Source organism: Bos indicus x Bos taurus, chromosome 17 (genome assembly GCF_003369695.1).
Source record: "Bos indicus x Bos taurus breed Angus x Brahman F1 hybrid chromosome 17, Bos_hybrid_MaternalHap_v2.0, whole genome shotgun sequence".
Taxonomy (NCBI): domain Eukaryota; kingdom Metazoa; phylum Chordata; class Mammalia; order Artiodactyla; family Bovidae; genus Bos; species Bos indicus x Bos taurus.
Genome location: NC_040092.1, coordinates 65,292,156 through 65,314,438, shown reverse-complemented (window position 1 = coordinate 65,314,438; position 22,283 = coordinate 65,292,156). Strand labels below are relative to the sequence as shown.

The 22,283-nt window shown below is 36.3% G+C and overlaps 1 protein-coding gene across 5 annotated transcripts in view; it reads left to right on the top strand.

Annotated features, from left to right (window-relative positions):
- Positions 1-22,283, top strand: part of LRBA (LPS responsive beige-like anchor protein) — a 756,962-nt gene that overhangs the window by 521,764 nt on the left and 212,915 nt on the right. For all 5 annotated transcript variants that reach the window (XM_027513423.1, XM_027513426.1, XM_027513425.1 and 2 more), the window contains 3 exons: positions 4,219-4,336; positions 6,521-6,623; positions 21,416-21,531. In XM_027513423.1, coding sequence (XP_027369224.1) covers positions 4,219-4,336; positions 6,521-6,623; positions 21,416-21,531 — 337 coding nt within the window. The remainder of the gene's footprint in view (positions 1-4,218; positions 4,337-6,520; positions 6,624-21,415; positions 21,532-22,283) is intronic.

Here is a 22,283-nt window from a genome sequence, read left to right as displayed (position 1 = left end):
AGCTCTATAGATACAAGAGGTAGAATTTTCAGACCAGTGTGTGATATTTTTAGTATATGACAGAGCTTGGAGCCTAAAGCTTTGTTGTTTATTCTTGTTTGATTTTCCTCTTTCACTTTTAACACAAGTGCAGGGAGAAAAATGTAGTTGATTAAAATTTCTGACAAGTTCTAGTTTAACAGATGTTTGATCTCTTTTAGAGATGTGACAGTGTATCATATAAGTAGGCTCTGGACGGTTGAGACTAGACAACCTGGGAGGAAGCCAGGCTTTGCTACTTTCCAAGGAACTTCTTATTAAGTATTTAACTAAGTCTTCCTATCTTCACAAATGGTGGATAGATTGGACCAGAAGTGTTGCAGAATGTATATTGGATTCTCTGTTACTTGATAAGTTAAAAATGGCAAACTCAACCACCACTGTAAACTAGGCAGATAATAGTAAAAAAGTGAGTGTGTAGAGATTGTTTGAAAACGGAGAATGCCTTTCAGTGGTGCTATGTGGCGTATATAGACCTAGGCTTGACAGATGCTCCATTTTTTTCCCTGAGGAGCCATAGATCTGACTGTTTTTATAAATAACCCTTTTCTCAAGTGTTTTCAACTACTTGAAATTTTGGGGAAATATAATATGGCCCAAACAAAATTAATGTGGATCATATATGGAGTTTTGGTTGCCATTTGTTCACTCATTTAATCATTCAAAAATTTCTCCTTTGTGTAAGGGTTTGTTATAGAAGATGAACATAGAGTACATTCAAAAACCTTTGTCCCAGTAGAACTTAGATTCCAGTATTTTAGTGCTGAAGAGAGGCAAAAGAGAAGCGAGGGAATAATGTAATTTCTGGTGGTAATAAATAAGTGTTATGAAGGAAATCTGATGAGTTTGGGATGGGATGAGGTGATAGTGGCAGAAGTGGGGTTGGATCCTGTGGCTTCTCTAATGAGGTGACATTTGAGGGGATATCTGAATGTGAGGGGAGAAGGCGATGGCACCCCACTCCAGTACTCTTGCCTGGAAAACCCCATAGACGGAGGAGCCTGGTGGACTGCAGTCCATGGGGTCACTAAGACTCGGACATGACTGAGCGACTTCACTTTCACTTTTCAGTTTCATGCATTGGAGAAGGAAATGGAAACCCACTCCAGTGTTCTTGCTTGGAGAATCCCAGGGGCGGCGGAGCCTGGTGGGTTGCCATCTATGGGGTCGCACAGAGTCGGACACGACTGAAGCGACTTAGCAGCAGCAGCAGCAGCTGAATGTGAGGATAAGCCAGCCACGTGAAGATCTGGGAGAACAGTCTGAGCAGAGGAGAAAGCACATATAAAGGCCTTGATGAAGAATGAGTTGGGCTCATCAGACAATCCCAGATGGAACAACAGACTGGTTCCAAATAGGAAAAGGAGTTCATCAAGGCTGTATATTGTCACCCTGTTTATTTAACTTATATGCAGAGTACATCATGAGAAATGCTGGACTGGAAAAACCACAAGCTGGAATCAAGATTGCCGGGAGAAATATCAATCACCTCAGATATGCAGATGACACCACCCTTATGGCAGAAAGTGAAGAGGAACTCAAAAGCCTCTTGATGAAAGTGAAAGTGGAGAGTGAAAAAGTTGGCTTAAAGCTCAACATTCAGAAAACGAAGATCATGGCATCTGGTCCCACCACTTCATGGGAAATAGATGGGGAAACAGTGGAAACAGTGTCAGACTTTATTTTTCTGGGCTCCAGAATCACTACAGATGGTGACTGCAGCCATGAAATTAAAAGACGCTTACTCCTTGGAAGTTATGACCAACCTAGACAGCATATTCAAAAGCAGAGACATTACTTTGCCAGCAAAGGTCCGTCTAGTCAAGGCTATGGTTTTTCCAGTGGTCATGTATTGGTGTGAGAGTTGGACTGTGAAGAAGGCTGAGCGCCAAAGAATTGATGCTTTTGAACTGTGGTATTGGAGAAGACTCTTGAGAGTCCCTTGGACTGCAGGGAGATCCAGCTAGTCCATTCGGAAGGAGATCAGCCCTGGGATTTCTTTGGAAGGAATGATGCTAAAGCTGAAACTCCAGTACTTTGGCCACCTCATGCGAAGAGTTGACTCATTGGAAAAGACTCTGATGCTGGGAGGGATTGGGGGCAGGAGGAGAAGGGGATGACAGAGGATGAGATGGCTGGATGGCATCACTGACTCGATGGATGTGAGTCTGAGTGAACTCCGGGAGTTGGTGAGGGACAGGGAGGCCTGGCGTGCTGCGATTCGTGGGGTGGCAAAGAGTCGGACACAACTGAGTGACTGATCTGATCTGATGAAGAACTTCAGTGATTATTGGGCTTCCCAGGTGCCACTCGTAGTAGAGAACTTGCCTGCCAATGCAGGAAATGTAAGAGATGTCAGGTTCAATCCCTGGGTCGGGAAGGTCCCCTGGAGAAGGGAATGGCAGCCCACTCCAGTGTTCTTGCCCGGAGAATCCCATGGACAGAGGAGCCTGGCTGGCTGCAGTCCGTAGAGTTGCACAGGGTTGGACACGACTAAAGCGACTGAGCACCACTCAGAATTTACTATGCCATGTACTGCGGAGCCACTGCGTGGTATTAAGTACACAAGAGATAGGATCTGATTTATATTAAAAAAGCTATTTTCTCTGACTCCTCTGGTTATAGTAGTTTCTCCAGGTAAGATTAGAAGGAGAGAGACCAATCAGGAGGCCACTGCAAACTCTGGAGCCTAGGACCTACTGGTTATGGTGAGAGAAAGGGGTACAAGTGACGGTTGGTTTAAAAAAATCTTGAGTAGGATCAAAATTGTGTCCTCTTTTCTGTTAGTATCTTCTTGATCTTACTTACATAGGTATTGATAGAGTTCATAGGCTATGAAAGAGTTTGAAGGATTTTCTTTCTCACCTGTTTTAAAACTGAAAGTGTAATTAGTTGTTTGAAATTTTGAATTGTTGTTTGGTTTTGGTTTTTCAGAAAACACTGAACCTAGGAGTTGTGCCCGTTCTTTCATTTCTAGACGCTGTGGTGCCAGAAATAGAATATTTTCGGTAGAAAAATCTAAGTAATGTTGCCCTCTTAAAAAAAAATGAAACCCCTGTATTTTGAGTTAAGTATTATAGATTTTTTATAATTAAGATCTAGAAGATGGAAATATAAAGTAGACAGCATTTATGTAGGATAAATTCTTAACTTTCATTATTTTTCCTCTTTAGTTATCCCATTTTTGTCCTTACAGTGTAATATCATATACAAATGTCATTTTATTTGTATTTTTTAATGGTGGTTACTTTTGAGAGATTTATCTTAGTTGTTTAATTTGCTTTCAAGAATTTTCATCCGTGTTTGATAGCACATCCATCTCATTTTATTTATTAATATTCTGTGAAGTAGTAGTGTGGAGAAATTCCAAGTCTGGTTTTCCTTTAACACCTTCATAATTAAGCTTTTGAAATGAACTTTTTAAAAAACAAAGCTTGAATAACAAAGCAACAAAGTGGCTTAGTACTAAAGACAGGATTACTTTGAGTTTGCAAAGAATTCTAAGCCATTGCGTCTGTCACATGGGATGACAAGAATTTGTAACAAGTTACTCTGACAACCACCTACTCCACAGAGAGATTATGCTGAGTTCATCTGCAGGTTTGTGTTTAGCTTCAATGACAAAATGATGCTTAACCTCTTATACAGTCGGTCTTTGTGCTTTCTGAATGAGTGACTGTTGCCTTAGCAGTGACCCTATAACTGTGATTTTTTGAAGTTATGAACTTAAATTTGTAATTTTAAAGTATATAAAAAGTATTTCTGGATATATTATATGAAACTGAATTTTATATGTGATCTATAAGCATGTAGGACATTCTTTTGAGGTCTTTCTTCTTTTTAAAGTTTGTCTAATATTTTATTTCTATAATATGACTCAAAAGTCAATCAGTAATGCTATATGTATTTCCTGCAAAGCAATAGATGACATCATTGCCTTAAAAAGCCCCCAAATATATTTATAAAAATAGATGTACTACAGTTTTGTTCTGTTGTTTTATTTAAACACCTTTTTCATGAATTTCAATCGAGTTTTTAGTCACTCTGCAAATTATTTCCATAACTGTTTATTCATTTTTTATAAATTATTTTTCTTAATAAGGACTTCTGTGTTTTAATTGGGGGAAAGAACAGAAAGATTCTGTTGTACTTACTCGGGATTCTCTTTTTCTTCACTAGATCCTGGCATATACAGAAGGGCTGCATGGGAAATGGCTGTTCTCAGAGATACGATCGATCTTTTCTCGTCGTTATCTTTTGCAAAATACAGCCCTGGAGATCTTTATGGCAAACAGAGGTAAGATGATGTTGCAGATGTGTGTTGTTACAGAGCTAACCTCCGTCTCCTTAAGATTTCATTTTGAACATACCATATTGTTTCCGTTCCGTATTGTTTCTATTTGGATAGAATTGTGTAGCCTACTCTCTGCACTACTGACCTCTTTTTTGAACTACATGCATCTTCATAGTTTATACCCTTTTGGTTATTCTTAGAATTATCTCCAGTATCTTATTTTTCTGGCCAAATCACAGACTAGTGGAGGACTTTATAAATATGGGGGATAAGTACCCTTTTAATCAGTTGTAGAGTTTTGGTATCCTCAGCAGTGCTCTGATGCTTAAACTCCTTCTGGAAGGTGGCTGCATTTCAAGAGGGGAGAGGGTAATCAAATAATTCATACATTTATTTAATTTTTTTGTCTAATCTATTGCCATTTATAAAGGACCATCAGAAGATGGTACTGAACTGTCCTCGTTGCTTTGTATTACCTCATTCTTGAAAGAACTAAAATTCAATTTGTGGGTTTAGAATTGAGCTTGGTGAAATTCATTAAGATTAGAAGGAGGGACAAGGTGAACTTGAAAGGAAAGCATTGTGGGGTATGAGTGGAGGTTTACAAGCGAGAATATGTAAAATCTTGTGATTTATTGTACATGCTTTTTTTATTTAAGTAGATTTTTAAGTTTTCATATTTTCTCTTTCTGTAATCTACAAGTTTTCATTTAAAAATCTGTACATCATGTATATTCCATGCATACTTTCTTTTTTTAATGAAATCATGTGTCTCTAGGGAATACAGATTTCTTTAGGAAAAGATGTTTTTTCCTTCTATATTTGGTCTTCTACACATTTACCACTTTTTCTAATGTAAACATTATTCTTTCAGGTAAATAATCAAGTGAATGTTTTACACTTTAGTTCAGTCTACATTCTTGCTGTCCCAAACGGGTTTTCACCTCACAATATTCATTACTTGCTCATCTTATTCATTTTCCATCTTTAAAATTTCTTAAGCATCTTTGCTGTGTATCTTTGTGTGTTTTTCTATTGCCTTTTCCTTATGGCCTTGGTCACCTGCCATAATCTGAGTTTTTCCTTTTTTTTCCCTCCTGTAGTCAATGTAATAGTAGATATGTAAGAATGGCTTATGAAAAACTTTTGTTGGATATGTATATGATAGTTCTAAATATATTTTAGCTGTTTAGTGCATGATCATATACTTATTTACCTAAAAAATATTGTAATGTCACTGTTTAAAAATTACACTGACATTGATAAAAATTTTTGGTCCATAGTATTTTTTCAGGTAAGGTAGAAAAGACAGTTCTTGATGAATATTTGTAGATAATTTATGGTTTTGATACAAAAGTTAATATGATTAAAATTTCAAGACTGACCAAAGTACTATCTTCTAAATTCTCTGCCATGATTTTATGACTTTGTTATTGTCATACTTTTTAAGGATAAAATTTTGTATATCACTGTCATAAATTAACATTTATATACTGAGTGTATTTATATATATGATGTACAGTTATGATACCTACAGTTACATATAATGTTCTCAAAGTATGTAATTATTCAAATAAAAATGATTAAAAAACATTTGATTATTGACCATGGAGGAAAAAATTTTCTTCAGGTCACACATTATTCTGGATTATGTGAACATAAAAGCATAAACAAAAAGCACTGTATTATATGTTTATATAATATTTACATAAACTACAAGAAAATACAAGAATTTGTATAAATTACAAGAGAATATTTTTTAAGTTGAAGATTAGAAGTAAATACAACTGACAATTTAGTAGCTATAGGTTAAGTATATTAGATTGTTAAGTATATAATCTTAAATTTTTTATAGAAATTTATAGGTATATTTTTAACTTGCCAAAATTCAACTTTGTAAATTCAGAATTGTAGCTGGATAAAATCTCAACTTCGTGTTACATTAGTGCAACAATAGTTATTAGTCCTGACAGTATTTAGAGAAGGAACATTCTATGAGTAAAAAAAAATAATCATCTCTAGCATATTAATGCTTAAACTTCATATATGCTGTGATAAAACTAATACTATAAAACTTCTATTGAGTAGATACCTGAACTAAGAGTAAGCATTTTACTGTTCCAAGAAATCAGTTTTTCAGAAAGGCACCCATATTTCATTCTGACTTTTAAAAATTATTTTTCCTAGTTGCTATAATGTTCAACTTCCCAGACCCTGCAACGGTAAAGAAAGTGGTTAACTATCTACCTCGTGTTGGCATTGGAACCAGTTTTGGATTGCCTCAAACCAGGTACTGTTTTATATGAAAAAAATATGGAAAATAATCTGTAATAATATTTTTTTAATTTGTTTTGAAATGCATGACCTTCTGTTTTATGCTTCATTTTAAATGGTAATTGTTAGTGTATCATTTTGAGTCAACTTAACTTCTGTCCAAAGAAGCTCAAAAAAGAGGAACAAATGTAAATGAAACTAATCTGAAAAACGAAAGCAATAAAATCAGAACATCAGTGAAAAGGGAAACAAAAACAATAAGAAAAATCAATGCAATGAAAAATTGTTTCTCTGAAAAGATTAATAAAAGTAGTAAATATCTATATAAGGCTTATGACAAAAGACACAAAATGCCAATATCAGAATTAGAGAAGGAATATCACTACAGATCGTATAGATATTTTAAAAATAAGGAAATATTACGAACAAATTTAGACAACTTAGATGAATCGGCAGATTCCATGAAAGATACAAACTGTAAAATCTCACTAATGAAAGTGAATAGCTTTAATAACTTTACCGAGGAAATTGAATTTGTAGCTTAAAACCTTCTAACAGGGAAAATACCTACCTCAAATGGTTTCACTGGCAAATTCTATCAAATGTTTAGTGAAGTGACACAATTTCTCGGAAAACTCTTACAGATAATAGAAAAGAAGGATAAGTTTCCCAAGTAATCCTGTAAGCCAGCATTACCTGAATTCCAAATCCACAAAAAGCCTTTCCAGAAAGGAAATTAAAGACCATCTTGATTGAAAATGAAGAAGTGAAACTGTCTTTATTAGTATATATACTTAATGTGAAATTACTGAGGAAACTGCAAAAATTTTCAAAAAGGAAAAAAGCATTAGAACTCATAGATGAATTTACCTATTTTGCAGCAGACATACTTTTATTCTTATATAGCAATGAACAATTGGAAACTGAAAATATGGTTTAAATAATATAAAAAAATTAAATAACTATGGGTATATTTGCAAATATATTGAGAATTATTCACTGAAAACTACAAACACAGTTTGTAAGAAACCTAAAAATGGAAAATTGTACTATACCATGTTCATGAATTGGAAGACTCAATGTAAGTAAGATGTTAGTTTTCTCCAAACAGATCTATAGGTTCAAAACAAACCTATCCAAAATTCTAGAAGACTGTTTTGGAGAAATTGACAAGCTGATTCTAAAATTTAAGTGGAAATGCAAATATCTAGAATTGCTAAGACAGTTTTGAAATGGAAAAAGTTGGAGGACTTTATCTGATTTTAAAACTTAATATAAAATTACATTCACTGGTAGAGTTTCACATTTTTGTAAAATAGACTTACAGAGCAATGGAATATAATAGTGTCCAGAAATAGACCCATCCATAAATGAGCAATTTGATTTTCAGCAAAGGTATCAAGATATGTTGATGGGAAAAGATAGTTTTTTTCAACAAAAACAGAGAAACAGAAAGACAAACCAAAAAAAAAAAAAAAAAAACCTACCTCACCCTTTATCTCAAAATGTAACATATTAACTAAAAATGTAACATAAGTTAACTCAAATTAACTCAAGTATGACATAACCTAACCATAAGTGCTAAAGTATAACTTCCTAAAGAAACCATAGGAGAGAAATTTTTGTGACCTTGTGTTGGGCAGAAACTTCTTAAGTAAGATTTTAAGAAACCACTTATTGGCCTTTCATATTAAAAACATATCATTTTAAAAGATACTCAAGAAAATGAAAAGGTGTGTTATAGACTGGGTTGAAATACTGGTACAACTTATACATGATAAAGGATTTATATAAAGGATATATAAGAAACTCTTCCATTTAATTATAAGACAAGCAATCTGTTTAAAAAAAAATAGAAGATTTGAGCAGATACATCAGCAAAGACTAGATATAAATAGCAAGCACATGAAAAGATACCAAACATCATTAGTCATCAAGGAAATGATGATATATCATTTTAAAACCATAGTGAGAACCCATGGCACACCTATTAGAATGACTTCTTAAAAAATGATAATAAGAAGAGCTAATAAGAATGCAAAGTAACTGGAACTTCACGTATTGATGGGAAGATAAGCAGTTTTGGAGTTTCATAGGCTTCCCTGTCCATCACCACCTCCTGGAGTTTACTCAAATTCATGTCCGTTGAGTCGGTGATACCATCCAACCATCTCATCCTCTGTCGTCCCCTTCTCCTCCTGCCCCCAATCCCTCCCAGCGTCAGGGTCTTTTCAAATGAGTCAGCTCTTTGCATCAGGTGGCCAAAGTATTGGAGTTTCAGCTTCAGCATCAATCCTTCCAATGAACACTCAGGACTGATCTCCTTCAGAATGGACTGGCTGGGTCTCCTTGCAGTCCAGGGGACTCTCAAGAGTCTTCTCCAAGCATCAATTCTTCAGTGCTCAGCTTTGTTTGTAGTCTGACTCTCCCATCCATATGTGACTACTGAAAAAACGGTAACCTTGACTAGATGGATCTTTGTTGGAAAAGTAATGTCTGTGCTTTTTAATATGCTATCTAGGTTGGTCATAGCTTTTCTTCCAAGGAGCAAACATCTTTTAATTTCATGGCTGCAGTCACCATCTGCAGTGATTTTAGAGCCCCCCTTAATAAAGTCTGTCACTGTTTCCACTGTTTCCCCATCTATTTGCCGTAAAGTGATGGGACTGGACGCTATGATCTTTGTTTTCTGAATGTTGAGTTTGAAGCCAACTTTTTCACTCTCCTCTTTCACTTTCACCAAGAGGCTCTTCAGTTCCTCTTCACTTTCTGCCATAAGGGTGGTGTCATCTGCATATCTGAGGTTATTGATATTTCTCCCAGCAATCTTGAGTCCAGCTTGTGCTTCATCCAGCCCAGTGTTTCTCTTGATACACTCTGCATACAAATAAGCAGGGTGACAGTATACAGCCTTGACCTACTCCTTTACGTTTTTGGAACTAGTCTGTTGTTCCATGTCAGTTCTTATGGTTGCTTCCTGACCTGCAAACAGATTTCTCAAGAGGCAGGTCAGGTGGTCTAGTATTCCTATCTCCTTCAGAATTTTCCATAGTTTATTGTGATCCACACAGTCAAAGGCTTTGGCATGGTCAATAAAGCAGAAATAGATGTTTTTCTGGAACTCTTTTGCTTTTTTTGATGATCCAGCAGATGTTGACAATTTGATCTCTGGTTCCTAAAACAAGCTTGAACATCTGAAAGTTCATGGTTCATGTATTGTTGAAGCCTGGCTTGAAGAATTTTGAGCATTACTTTGCTAGTGTGTGAGATAAGTGCAATTGTGCGGTAGTTTGAGCATTCTTTGGCATTGCCTTTCTTTGGGATAGGAATGAAAACTGACCTTTTCCAGTCCTGTGGCCACTGCTAAGTTTTCCAAATTTGCTGGCATATTGAGTGCAGCACTCTCACAGCATCATCTTTTAGGTTAGACAAAATAGCTAATTAGATGAAATAGCTAAACTGGAACTGCATCACCTCCAATTGTAGTGATTCTTCCTAAGGCCCACTTGACTTCTCATTCCAGGATGTCTGGCTCTAGGTGAGTGATCACACCATCATGATTATCTGGGTCATGAAGATCTCTTTTGTATAGTTTTTCTTTGTATTCTTGCCAACTCTTCTTAATATCTTATGCTTCTGTTAGATCCATACCATTTCTGTCCTTTATTGAGCCCATCTTTGCATGAAATGCTCCCTTGGTATCTCTGATTTTCTTGAAGAGATCTCTAGTCTTTCCTGTATTGTTGTTTTCCTCTATTTCTTTGCATTGATTACTGTGGAAGGCTTTCTTATCTCTCCTTGCTATTCTTTGGAATTCTGCATTCAAATGGGTATATCTTTCCTTTTCTCCTTTGCTTTTCACATCTCTTCTTTTCACAGCTATTATTAGGCCTCCTCAGATATCCATTTGCTTTTTTGCATTTCTTTTCCTTGGGGATGGTCTTGATCCCTGTCTCCTGTACAATGTCACGAACCGCCATCCATAGTTCATCAGGCACTCTATCTATCAGATCTAGTCCCTTAAATCTATTTCTTATTCCACTGTATAAAAATAAGAAATTTAATTTATGTTATACCTGAATTGTCTAGTGGTTTTCCCTACTTTCTTCAATTTCAGTCTGAATTTGGCAATAAGGAGTTCATGATCTGAGACACAGTCAGCTCCTGGTCTTATTTTTGCTGACTGTATAGATCTTCTCCACCTTTGGCTACAAAGAATATAATCATTCTGATTTTGTTGTTGACCATCTGGTAATGTCCATGTATAGAGTCTTCTCTTGTGTTGTTGGAAGAGGGTGTTTGCTATGACCAGTGCGTTCTCTTGGCAAAACTCTATTAGCCTTTACCCTGTTTCATTCTGTACTCCAAGGCCTAATTTGCCTGTTACTCCAGATATTTCTTGACTTCCTACTTTTGCATTCCAGTCCCCTACAATGAAAAGGACATCTTTTTGGGGTGTTAGTTCTAAAACGTCTTGTAGGTCTTCATAGAACCATTCAGCTTCTTCAGCATTACTGGTCGGGGCCTAGGCTTGGATTACCACGATATTGAACGGTTTGCCTTGGAAATGAACAAAGATCATTGTGTCGTTTTTGAAATTGCATCTTTAGTACTGCATTTCTGACTCTTTTGTTGACTATGATGCCTACTCCATTTCTTCGAAAAGATTCCTGCCCACAGCAGTAGATATAGTGGGCATCTGAGTTGCATTCACCCATTCCAGTCCATTTTAGTTCGCTGATTCCTAGAATGTTGATGTTCACTCTTGTTATCTCCTGTTTGACCACTTCCAATTTGCTTTGATTCATGGACCTCACATTCCAGGTTCATATGCAGTATTGCTCTTTACAGCATCAAACCTGGCTTCCATCACCAATCCCATCCACAACTGGGTGTAGTTTTTGCTTTGGCTCCGTCTCTTCATTCTCTCTGGAGTTATTTCTCCACTGATCTCCGGTAGCATATTGGGCCCCTAGTGACGTGGGGAGTTCCTCTTTCAGTATCCTATCATTTTGCCTTTTCATACTGTTCATGGAGTTCTCAAGGCAAGAATACTGAAGTGGTTTGCCATTCCCTTCTCCAGTGGACCACATTCTGTCAGACCTCTTCTAACGCTGAAGAAGCTGAAGCTGAAGTTGAACGGTTCTATGAAGACCTACAAGACCTTTTAGAACTAACATCCCCAAAAGATGTCCTTTTCATTATAGGGGACTGGAATGCAAAAGTAGGAAGTTAAGAAACACCTGGAATAACAGGCACATTTGGCCTTGGAGTACAGAATGAAGCAGGGCAAAGACTAATACAGTTTTGCCAAGACAACTCACTGGTCATAGCAAACACCCTCTTCCAACAACACAAGAGAAGAGTCTACACATGGACATCACCAGATAGTCGACACCAAAATCAGATTGATTATATTCTTTGCAGCCAAAATAGAGAAGCTCTATACAGTCAACAAAAACAAGACCAGGAGCTGACTGTGGCTCAGATCATGAACTCCTTATTGCCAAATTCAGACTGAAATTTAAGAAAGTAGGGAAAACCACTAGACCATTCAGGTATGACCTAAATCAAATCCTTTATGATTATACAGTGGAAGTGGGAAATAGATTTAAGGGACAATATCTGACAGACAGAGTGCCTGATGAACTATGGACGGAGGTTCGTGACATTGTATAGGAGACAGGGATCAAGACCATCCCCATGGAAAAGAAATGCAAAAAAGCAAAATGGCTGTCTCAGGAGGCCTAACAAATAGCTGTGAAAAGAAGACCTAACAAATAGCTGTGAAAAGAAGAGAAGCTAAAAGCAAAGGAGAAAAGGAAAGATATAAGCATCTGAATGCAGAGTTCCAAAGAATAGCAAAAAGAGATAAGAAAGCCTTCCTCAGCGATCAACACAAAGCAATAAAGGAAAACAACAGAATGGGAAAGACTAGAGATCTCTTCAAGAAAATTTGAGATACCAAAGGAAGATTTCATGCAAAGATGGGCTCGATAAAGGACAGAAATGGTGTGGACCTAACAGAAGCAGAAGACATTAAGAAGAGGTGGCAAGAATACACAGAAGAAGTGGACAAAAAAGATCTTCATGACCAATATGGTCACGATGGTGTGATCACTGACCTAGAGCCAGACATCCTGGAATGTGAAGTCAAGTGGGCCTTAGAAAGCATCACTACAAACAAAGCTAGTGGAGGTGATGGAATTCCAGTTGAGCTATTTCAAATCTTGAAAGATGATGCTGTGAAAGTGCTGCACTCAATATGACAACAAATTTGGAAAAATCAGTAGTGGCCACAGGACTGGAAACGGTCAGTTTTCATTCCAATCCCAAAGAAAGGCAATGCCAAAGAATGCTCAAACTACCGCACAATTGCACTCATCTCACACGCTAGTAAAGTAATGCTCAAAATTCTCCAAGCCACGCTTTAGCAGTACGTGAACCGTGAACCTCCAGAGGTTCAACCTGGTTTTAGAAAAGGCAGAGGAACCAGAGATCAAATTGCCAACATCCGCTGGATTATGGAAAAAGCAAGAGAGTTCCAGAAAAACATCTATTTCTGCTTTATTGACTATGCCAAAGCCTTTGACTGTGTAGATCACAATAAACTGTGGAAAATTCTGAAAGAGATGGGAACCTGCCTCTTGAGAAACCTATATGCAGGTCAGGAAGCAAGAGTTAGAACTGGACATGGAACAACAGACTGGTTCCAAATAGGAAAAGGGGTACGTCAAGGCTGTATATTGTCACACTGCTTATTTAACTTATATACAGAGTACATCATGGGAAAGGCTGGGCTGGAAGAAACACAAGCTGGAATCAAGACTGCTGGGAAAAATATCAATAACCTCATATATGCAGATGACACGACCCTTATGGCAGAAAGTGAAGAGGACCTAAAAAGCCTCTTGATGAAAGTGAAAGAGGAGAGTGAAAAAGCTGACTTAAAGCTCAACATTTAGAAAACAAAGATCATGGCATCTGGTCCCATCACTTCATGGGAAATATATGGGAAACAGTGGAAACAGTGTCAGACTTTATTTTTCTGGGCTCCAACATCACTGCAGATGGTGACTGCAACCATGAAATTAAAAGACGCTTACTCCTTGGAAGGAAAGTTATGACCAACCTAGATAGCATATTGAAAAGCAGAGACATTACTTTGCCACGAAAGGTCCATCTAGTCAAAGCTATGGTTTTTCCAGTGGTCATGTATGGAATGGATGTCAGAGTTGGACTGTGAAGAAGGCTGAGCGCTGAAGAATTGATGCTTTTGAACTGTGGTGTTGGAGAAGAGTCTTTTGAGTCCCTTGGACTGCAAGGAGATCCATCCAGTCCATTCTGAAGGAGACCAGCCCTGGGATTTCTTTGGAAGGACTGATGCTGAGGCTGAAACTCCAATACTTTGGCCACCTCATGAGAATAGTTGACACCTTAGAAAGACTCTGATGCTGGGAGGGATTGGGGGCAGGAGGCGAAGGGGATGACAGAGGATGAGATGGCTGGATGGCATTACTGACTTCTTGGACGTGAGTCTGAGTGAACTCTGGGAGTTGGTGATAGACAGGGAGGCCTGGCGTGCTGTGATTCATGGTGTTGCAAAGAGTTGGACACGACTGAGCGACTGAACTCCACTGACCTGGAACTATGATGGAGGTAATGAATATAATGTGGACCTCTTCAGAAGATCCCGTGCATGAACTATCTCCTTGTAGTTTCACTCAAAGGCATTTACCCTAGAGAAATGAAAATATGTGTATTCATACAGTGACCTATTCATAAATGTTGATACAGCTATGAACAACAAATTGGGACTAGCCAAAATGGTCATGTACTAGTGAATGGACGAATTATGGTATGTTTCATCCATACAACAAGATATACTGCTCAGCATTAAAGAGGAACAATCTCCAATTTACAGAAGAACGTGAATGAATTTTAAAAGTATGATGGTATCTAAAGAAACAACCCAATCAAAAAATTGATAGAAGACATAAATAGACATTTCTCTGGAGAAGACATACAGGAGGCCAAGAGGTACATGAAAAGATGTTCTTCACTGCTAGTTATTAGAGAAATGGAAATCAAAGTACAGTGAAGTGTCCCGTCACACTGGTCAGAACGGCCATCATCAAAAAGTCCCCAAACAGGAAATGCCAGAGAGGGTATGGAGAGAAGGGAACACTCCTATATTGTTTGTGGGAATGTAAATTGGCACAGCTTCAATGGAGAACAGTATGAAGGTTCCTTCAAAACCTAAATAAAGAGCTATCATATGACCCTGCAATCCTACCCTTGGGCATATATGTAGAGAAAAACATGAAACGAAAGAATACATGCTCCCCAGTGTTCACTGCAACCCTGTTCATGGAAGCAACCTAAATATCCATTTGCAGAGGAGTGGATAAAGCAGATGTGGTACATACGTACAATGGAGTATTATTCAGCCATTGCAAAGAATGAAATAATGCCATTTTCAGCAACATGGATGGTCCTATAGAGTGTCATACTGAGTAAGTCAGACAGGAAGGATAAATTTATTGTATGACATCCCCTGTAAAGTGAAAGTGAAAGTTGCTCAGTCATGTCTGACTCTTTGCAACCCCATGGACTATACAGTCCATGGAATTCTCTAGGCCAGAATACTGAAGTGGGTAGCCTTTCCCTTCTCCAGGGGATCTTCCCAACCCAGGGATCAAACCGAGGTCTCTCATATTGCAGACAGATTCTTTACCAGCTGATCCACCAGGGAAGCCCAAGAATACTGGAGTGGGTAGCCTATCCCTTTTCCAGCAGATCTTCCTGACCCAGGAGTCAAACCAAGGTCTCCTGCATTGCAGACAGATTCTTTGCCAACTGAGCTATCAGGGAAGCCCGACATCCCATATATGTGGAATCTAAAAAGAAATGATACAAATGAACATACTTATAAAACAGAGATTGACAGACTTAGCGAATGAACTTACGGTTGCCAAGGGAAAGGATAGGGGAACAGAATAGTTAGAGTTTGGGTTGGACATGTACACACTGCTATATTTAAGTGGATAACCAACAAAGCCCTACTGTATAGCACGTGGAATGTGGCAATGTCATGTGGCAGCCTGGATGGAAGGGGAGTTTGGGGGAGAATGGATACATTTATACATATGGCTGAGTCCCTTTGCTGTCCACCTGAAACTGTCATAAAATTGTTAATCAGCTATATCCCAGTATAAAATAAAGAAGTTTAAAATAAAAAGTATGGTGCTAGGTGAAAGAAGCCAACTGTTTGTATATTGTGCTTGTATACTGTGTATACAATCTGTGTATAGTGTGATTCCATTTATGTGATATTTCGGAAAAAATGAAACTACTTGGACAAAAATAAGATCAATGGTTTCTAGAGACTGAAATTGAAAAGGGACTATTAGTTACAAAAGAGTGTGAGGAAACTTTTTGATAACATGGAAATATTTCCTGTCTTGACTTTGTTGTGTTACCCGACTGTGTTTGTTGGCAAAACTCATTGCGTTGTACACCTAAAAAGGATGAATTTTACACAGTGTAAAGTAATTGGTACACCTGAGTTTTATAAACAAATAGATAAATAGTGTGAAATCAGTATACAGCGTGAGAAACTCAAGAACCATGCCAGTAGGAATGCAAGTTAGTATAGTCACCTTGGAAAATTTGGCAGTTTTCTTATTAAGTTAACTATATACTTAATTTATGTCCTGTCAGTTCCACTCCTAGGTGATTATAGAGAATAATGAAAATATATGTACACACATTCACTTGTAAGCAAATATTAATAGCAGTGTTATTCATGTAGTCCCAAATTGAAACATTTCTAGTCCATCAACTGTAAATGGATCAGTAGATTGTAGTGCGTCCATGCAATGAAATGATATACAGAAGTTATTTACAAAACAGCAACACAGACTCAAAAACATAAGAAGCAAACTTACAGTTACCAAAACAGAAATGTGATGGGGGGATAAATTTGGAGCCTGATATTAACAGATTCACACTACTATATATAAAATTAACAACACAGATTTATTGAATATCACAGGTAGCTATATTCAGTATCTTATACTAACATATAATGGAAAATAATATGAAAAATATTTACATACGTATAACTGAATCGCTTTGCTATATACCTGAAACTAACCCAATATTGTATATCAACTACACTTCAATTAAAAAATATCAGCAATTATCTCTACATTATAGAATTTAAGGTTTCAATTTATCTACTTCCAAAATCTTTATTTTTCCAATTCATAAAAATGTAGATTCACTACTTTTATTATCTAATTAAAAGATATAAAACAAATTTCAAAAGGAATAAAAAGGAGTTGACCACTGACATGTTCAGCAGCATGGATGAGTCTCAGAATCATTAGTAAACAAAGCTGTGTGCTACAGGCGTCATGGCCGTCATGGGCTATGATTCTCCTTACATGAAGGGATTGAGAAATAATGTGAAATTATATGATTCTATCTATATGAGACTGTTATAGAAGCAAAACCGTATAGTGACAGAAAGCAGATCATTGGTTACCAGGAACTAGGACAAAGGACTTAGCTTTTTGGAGTGTTTCTATGATGATTGGTTACAGAAACAGGTATATTCAAAAGTTATTAAACCATACATTTAAGTTTGGTAGATGTTATTATATTATGTTTTATCCCAGCAAAGATCAGTGAAAAAGAGGCTCTGCATGTTTAAAATACCTAAGTTACAGAAGTGCTTATTTCATACCCATTTTCAAATGTACCATCACTTAATATGTATAATAAATCATTAAACTTTTTATCATTTTGATTAAAATGATTAGACTTTGCTTTATTATGTCATATTTGTTTCAATTTTTTCTGTTGATTTCAATATCAAATCCATATGTTAAGGATTTTGCATGCAATATATTTAATTAAAACTTTTATCTTTAACCTCCGATAAATCAGAGTTCAAATATTAATTTTGTATATACATGTGGAGTTAATAACTAGCATTTATATTGTTCAAAGTAACTTAATAACTATGTGAAAGGAATGTTAAAATGCCAAAGCATCTCTCCCAGTACAGGGAATTGGAAGAGTGTCAGGTTATATCGCTCTTTCCTGTGTGCTAGCCAGTTGTCTGTATTTAAAAAGCAGGATCATTACCTGTTTTATTTCTTAGTAGTTGTTAATTTTCATCAATTCAGTTAGCTAATTTAAGAACTAAGAAGAGACTTAACACTGAAATTTTTATATTGATTGAAATGCATTAGCAGTAGAAACTTGCAGTTTACTTTTAACATACCTAATTTTGTATTGATTTGGGCTGTTTTTGATTAGTGTTTAATCAGGTTTTTTATTTAGTATCTTCTTTTAACTGCAACTGATATAGAATCAACAGATAATAGCCAAAATATCAGTAGGAGTTGTAGTCATCCTGGGCTAGAGGAGTTTGTAAGCTGATACACTCCCACGCCCTGTGGCAGTAGGACTCTGGTCTGTGCCAAACCTGTTTCGCCATAGGCTGCTTTTGAGTGAGTTCATGACTTTGAGCAATTGATCCCAGATAGAATGAGGTAGAAGCCCCAGTGTCTTCTTATGACCTGCTCTTGATAGTCACAAGCCATCATTTCTGCTACATCTTATTTGTTTCAGGAGAGTTATTAAATACAGCCCAGGCCCCTTGGCAGGAGAATCAAGTTCCTTCTCTTAAAGAGAAAATAGCAAAGAATTTGTGGACATGTAACAGGTTAGAACTTTGCAAAGCTGATTTTTTGAAAAGCTCAATAAAATTGACATACTTTGCCTAACTATGAACAAAAGAGGTAATATGAATTAGCAAAGTCAGAAATGGAAGAAGGGACTGGACTGCTGATCGTGTAGAAATTAAAAACATTAGCAGGAAATATCAGCTTACAAATTAAGACAATTGAGATGAGATGGACAAGTTCCTGGACAGTCAGAATTGCCAAAACTTCCTCAAGAAGAAATTAAAACTCTGAATAGACCTGTGACAGATCCATTGGATTAGAATTCAAAAATCTTACCGAAGAGTCAAGGCCCAGATGGGTTAACTGATGAATCTTATTAAATAGATAAATTAGAAAAATACCAACCCTTCACAAACTCATTCAGAAGATACAGAAGAAACACTTACCAACTCATTCTGTGAGGCCATCTTTTCCCTATTATCAATGCCAGGCAAAGATTTCACAAGGAAAAAACTATAGACTAATAACCCTAATGAACATACACAAAAATGCTTTATAAAATATTGCCAAACCAAATCCAGCAGTATACAAAAAGGATTATAAGGTAGCCATATGGGTTTTATCACAGGAACTCAAACTGGTTTAAATCTGAAAATCAGTATTATGCACATAGTTAATAGAATACAGGATAAACAGGTAAGCAGCAGCCACCAAAAAGTCCCATACTTCACCCATACTACACCGTACTTACTGTTTAAAGACGGAATGCTTTGCCCCTACTGTCAGGAAAGCCAGAATGTCTTCCATTCTCACCACTTCTATTAAAATTACATTGGGGATTTCAGCCTGTGTGATAAGAAAGGAAGGGATGGAGGGGAAAGGCAAAGGCATCCAGATTAGAAGTGTCTTCTTCCTAGATGACAAAGACATGTACAGTTTTTACAATGAAAAATGCATAACAAACGGCTGTTAGAAATTGAAGACAACGTCGATAGATGGAAATGTTCCATATTCATGGATCAGAAGGTTCAGTATAAAGATGTCAATTCTCCTCAGATCTATAAATTTAATACAATCCCTATCAAAATTTAGTACACTTTTTGGGAGAAATTCAGCTGAAATACAATGAATCTAGATTTGCCAGAACAATTTTGAAAAACAACAAAATTTGAAAACTTAAACTATCTGATTTCAAAACTTAGCATAAAGCCACAATAATCAAAATGTGTGCTATTTATCCAATGATAGGCGTATAAGTTAATGAAACTACATTAAGAATAAAGAAATAAAATAAGCCCTTGCATTTATGGTCAGTTGCTTTTTAACAAAGTTGCCAACACAATTCAATGAGGAAAGGGTAATCTTTAAATAAATACTTCTGTAATGATTGGAAAGTCACATGCAAGAAAATGAATGTCAACACACTGTTCATAAGAATTAGAAAATGGATTTAATCAAAATTTAAAATGTTTGTGCTTTAAATGCATCACTTAAATATATGAAAAGATAAGCCACAGACTGAGAAAAATTTTGTGCATCATATATCTAGTAAAGGAACTGCATCCAGAATGTATAGAGACCTTTTACAACTCAATATAGGATGAAAGAAGCCCCCCAGTTAATGAAGAAAAGATCTGATAGTAATTTCCTCAAAGAAAGTAAATGGCTAAGTAGCACATGAAAGGAAATTCAACAGTGTACATTAAAATGATATCAGTTTATACTCACTAGTATGGCTATAATCAAAACTACCTACAATAGTAAGTTTTGGCAGAGATGTGGAAAAGTTCAAACATCATGCATTGTTTGTTGGAATGTATAATGGAAAACCATTTGGCAGTTTCTCATAAAGTTAAAGTCAGCGTACAGCCCAGCAGTTTCACTCCTAGTAATCTACCCCAAAGAAATACAACCATATGTTTATCAAAGACATATACATGAATGTTCCTAGTAGCATTTTTCATAAAAGCTAAAAAGTGAAATAATTTAAATGTCCATCAGTTGGTGAATGAATTTTTAAAATGTGGTGTGTTCTGTATTCATACAGTGGAATACTACTTAGCAATCAAAAGAAATGAACTGCTTATACATGCTGCCACAGTGATGAATCTGAAATACATTATGGTTAGTGAAAGAAGCCTAATGCAAAAGGTAACATGATGTCTGATTCCATTTGTCTGAAATGTTCAGAAAAGGCAAGTTCATACAGATGGAAGCAGATTGATAGTTGCCTAGAGCAAGGGGTAGAATTAAGCGTTAGTTCTAGATAGGCACAAGGCGACTTTTTGTGGTGATTAAAACGTTCCAAAATACATTGTGGTGATAATCGCACAACTCTAGACATTTACTTTAAACGCATTGAATAGTACACTTACATGCATAAATTTTATGGTATGTAAATTACACCTTTGTAAATTAAGCTTGAAAAAAAATAGGTATCTTGTCCTTAGTGGTAGGAAGAACTAGGACAGCATACTTCTCTGAGATTCTGGGCTCCAAATGTATTTAATCCTGCCACCTATTTCCCACTGCTACTTAGTGTTGGTCAGTTATGTCCTTTTGTATTTATATTACATTAAGAAAATAGAAAACTTGGTATATTGTTAGGGTATATAAAAAAATAGTTTCTCTTACCTTTATCTCAACCGATGAATAGACACCTGAAGAGTGAATCCTCTTTCCTCTGTTACAATAGGTATGAAAAACATGATGTTTAAATTAATAATGTACAAATATGTTTTCTTTAAGAGATGACTATAAAAACTGATAAAGATGTGTATACACTTTTATATGTATTTTTTAGTAACTATAATAGCTCTTATACCAGTAAAGCAGTGAATTATTAATCATACTGTTATTAATCAATTTATAGAGCTAGCTATTATAATGGTTTTGTAATGACAGCTTACCTTAATGAATAGAACATGGATAATAGACCTGTGGCTCATCCAAATCATTTGTTTAAGCATTAATTGTAGATTGAAACGCCTCTAGTGTTCATTAATATAAATACATCAATTCGAATGAGCCCAGAAGTCATGATTTATTATTGATATAACTAATCTTAAGTTTAAATTGATTCCACATCAAATTCTTTTTCTTGCAGGCGTATCTCATTAGCTAGTCCACGTCAACTTTTTAAAGCTTCTAATATGACCCAGCGATGGCAGCACAGGGAGATTTCAAACTTTGAGTACTTGATGTTTCTCAACACAATAGCAGGTAATTTAAGCCCATATGTTGATTTATTTCAAATGATAAGTTATTAATTGTGCTATTAGATTATTTGGAGTATGCATATGAATGGAGTCATTCTATGTAAAGCTGAAAGCATAAGCAACATACAAAGATGAGGAAAAAATGAAATATAGCTAAAGAATGATTATTAGTATACTGTGTGTGTACATATATTCATAAAGGTATGATGAAAATGAAAACTAAAAAGATTGTGTGGAGACATTCATTATGAAAGATTTTCTCTCAATTTGAGGAATTAGCAGTCAATTCACAGGGAAGTTTTTGACAGTTTCTGAACAAATGAGCAATATCAGAGCTGTATGAAAAGTTGGAAGCCGTATGAAGGATAAAGAAGGGTGCAGGGAGTCTTGGTAGAGAGCAAAAGTTAGGAGGCAGTTGCACATAAAAAGTAATGAGGGCCTGCATTAGAGAGGTGACAGTAGGAATTAAAACAAAGGATTAGATAACACAAGAATTTACAAGGTACAAACCATCTGCCATCCAGAGGACTGAATGCTGAGAGTAAATGAGAAGAAAGTGTCAGAAAAGACTTCCAGGCTTCTGTTCTAAATCATGGGGGAAACCGTGGTGCTATTAAAGGAAAAAGAAGGAAAAAATTTGATCTAGAGAAAGATGATGATTTTACTGTGCTAGCAAGGCATACAATATATCAAAAAGAGATGCTGAAGTATAGAAGGCATTTGGAACTTAGAGAAAGACATTGGGTTTCATCTGCA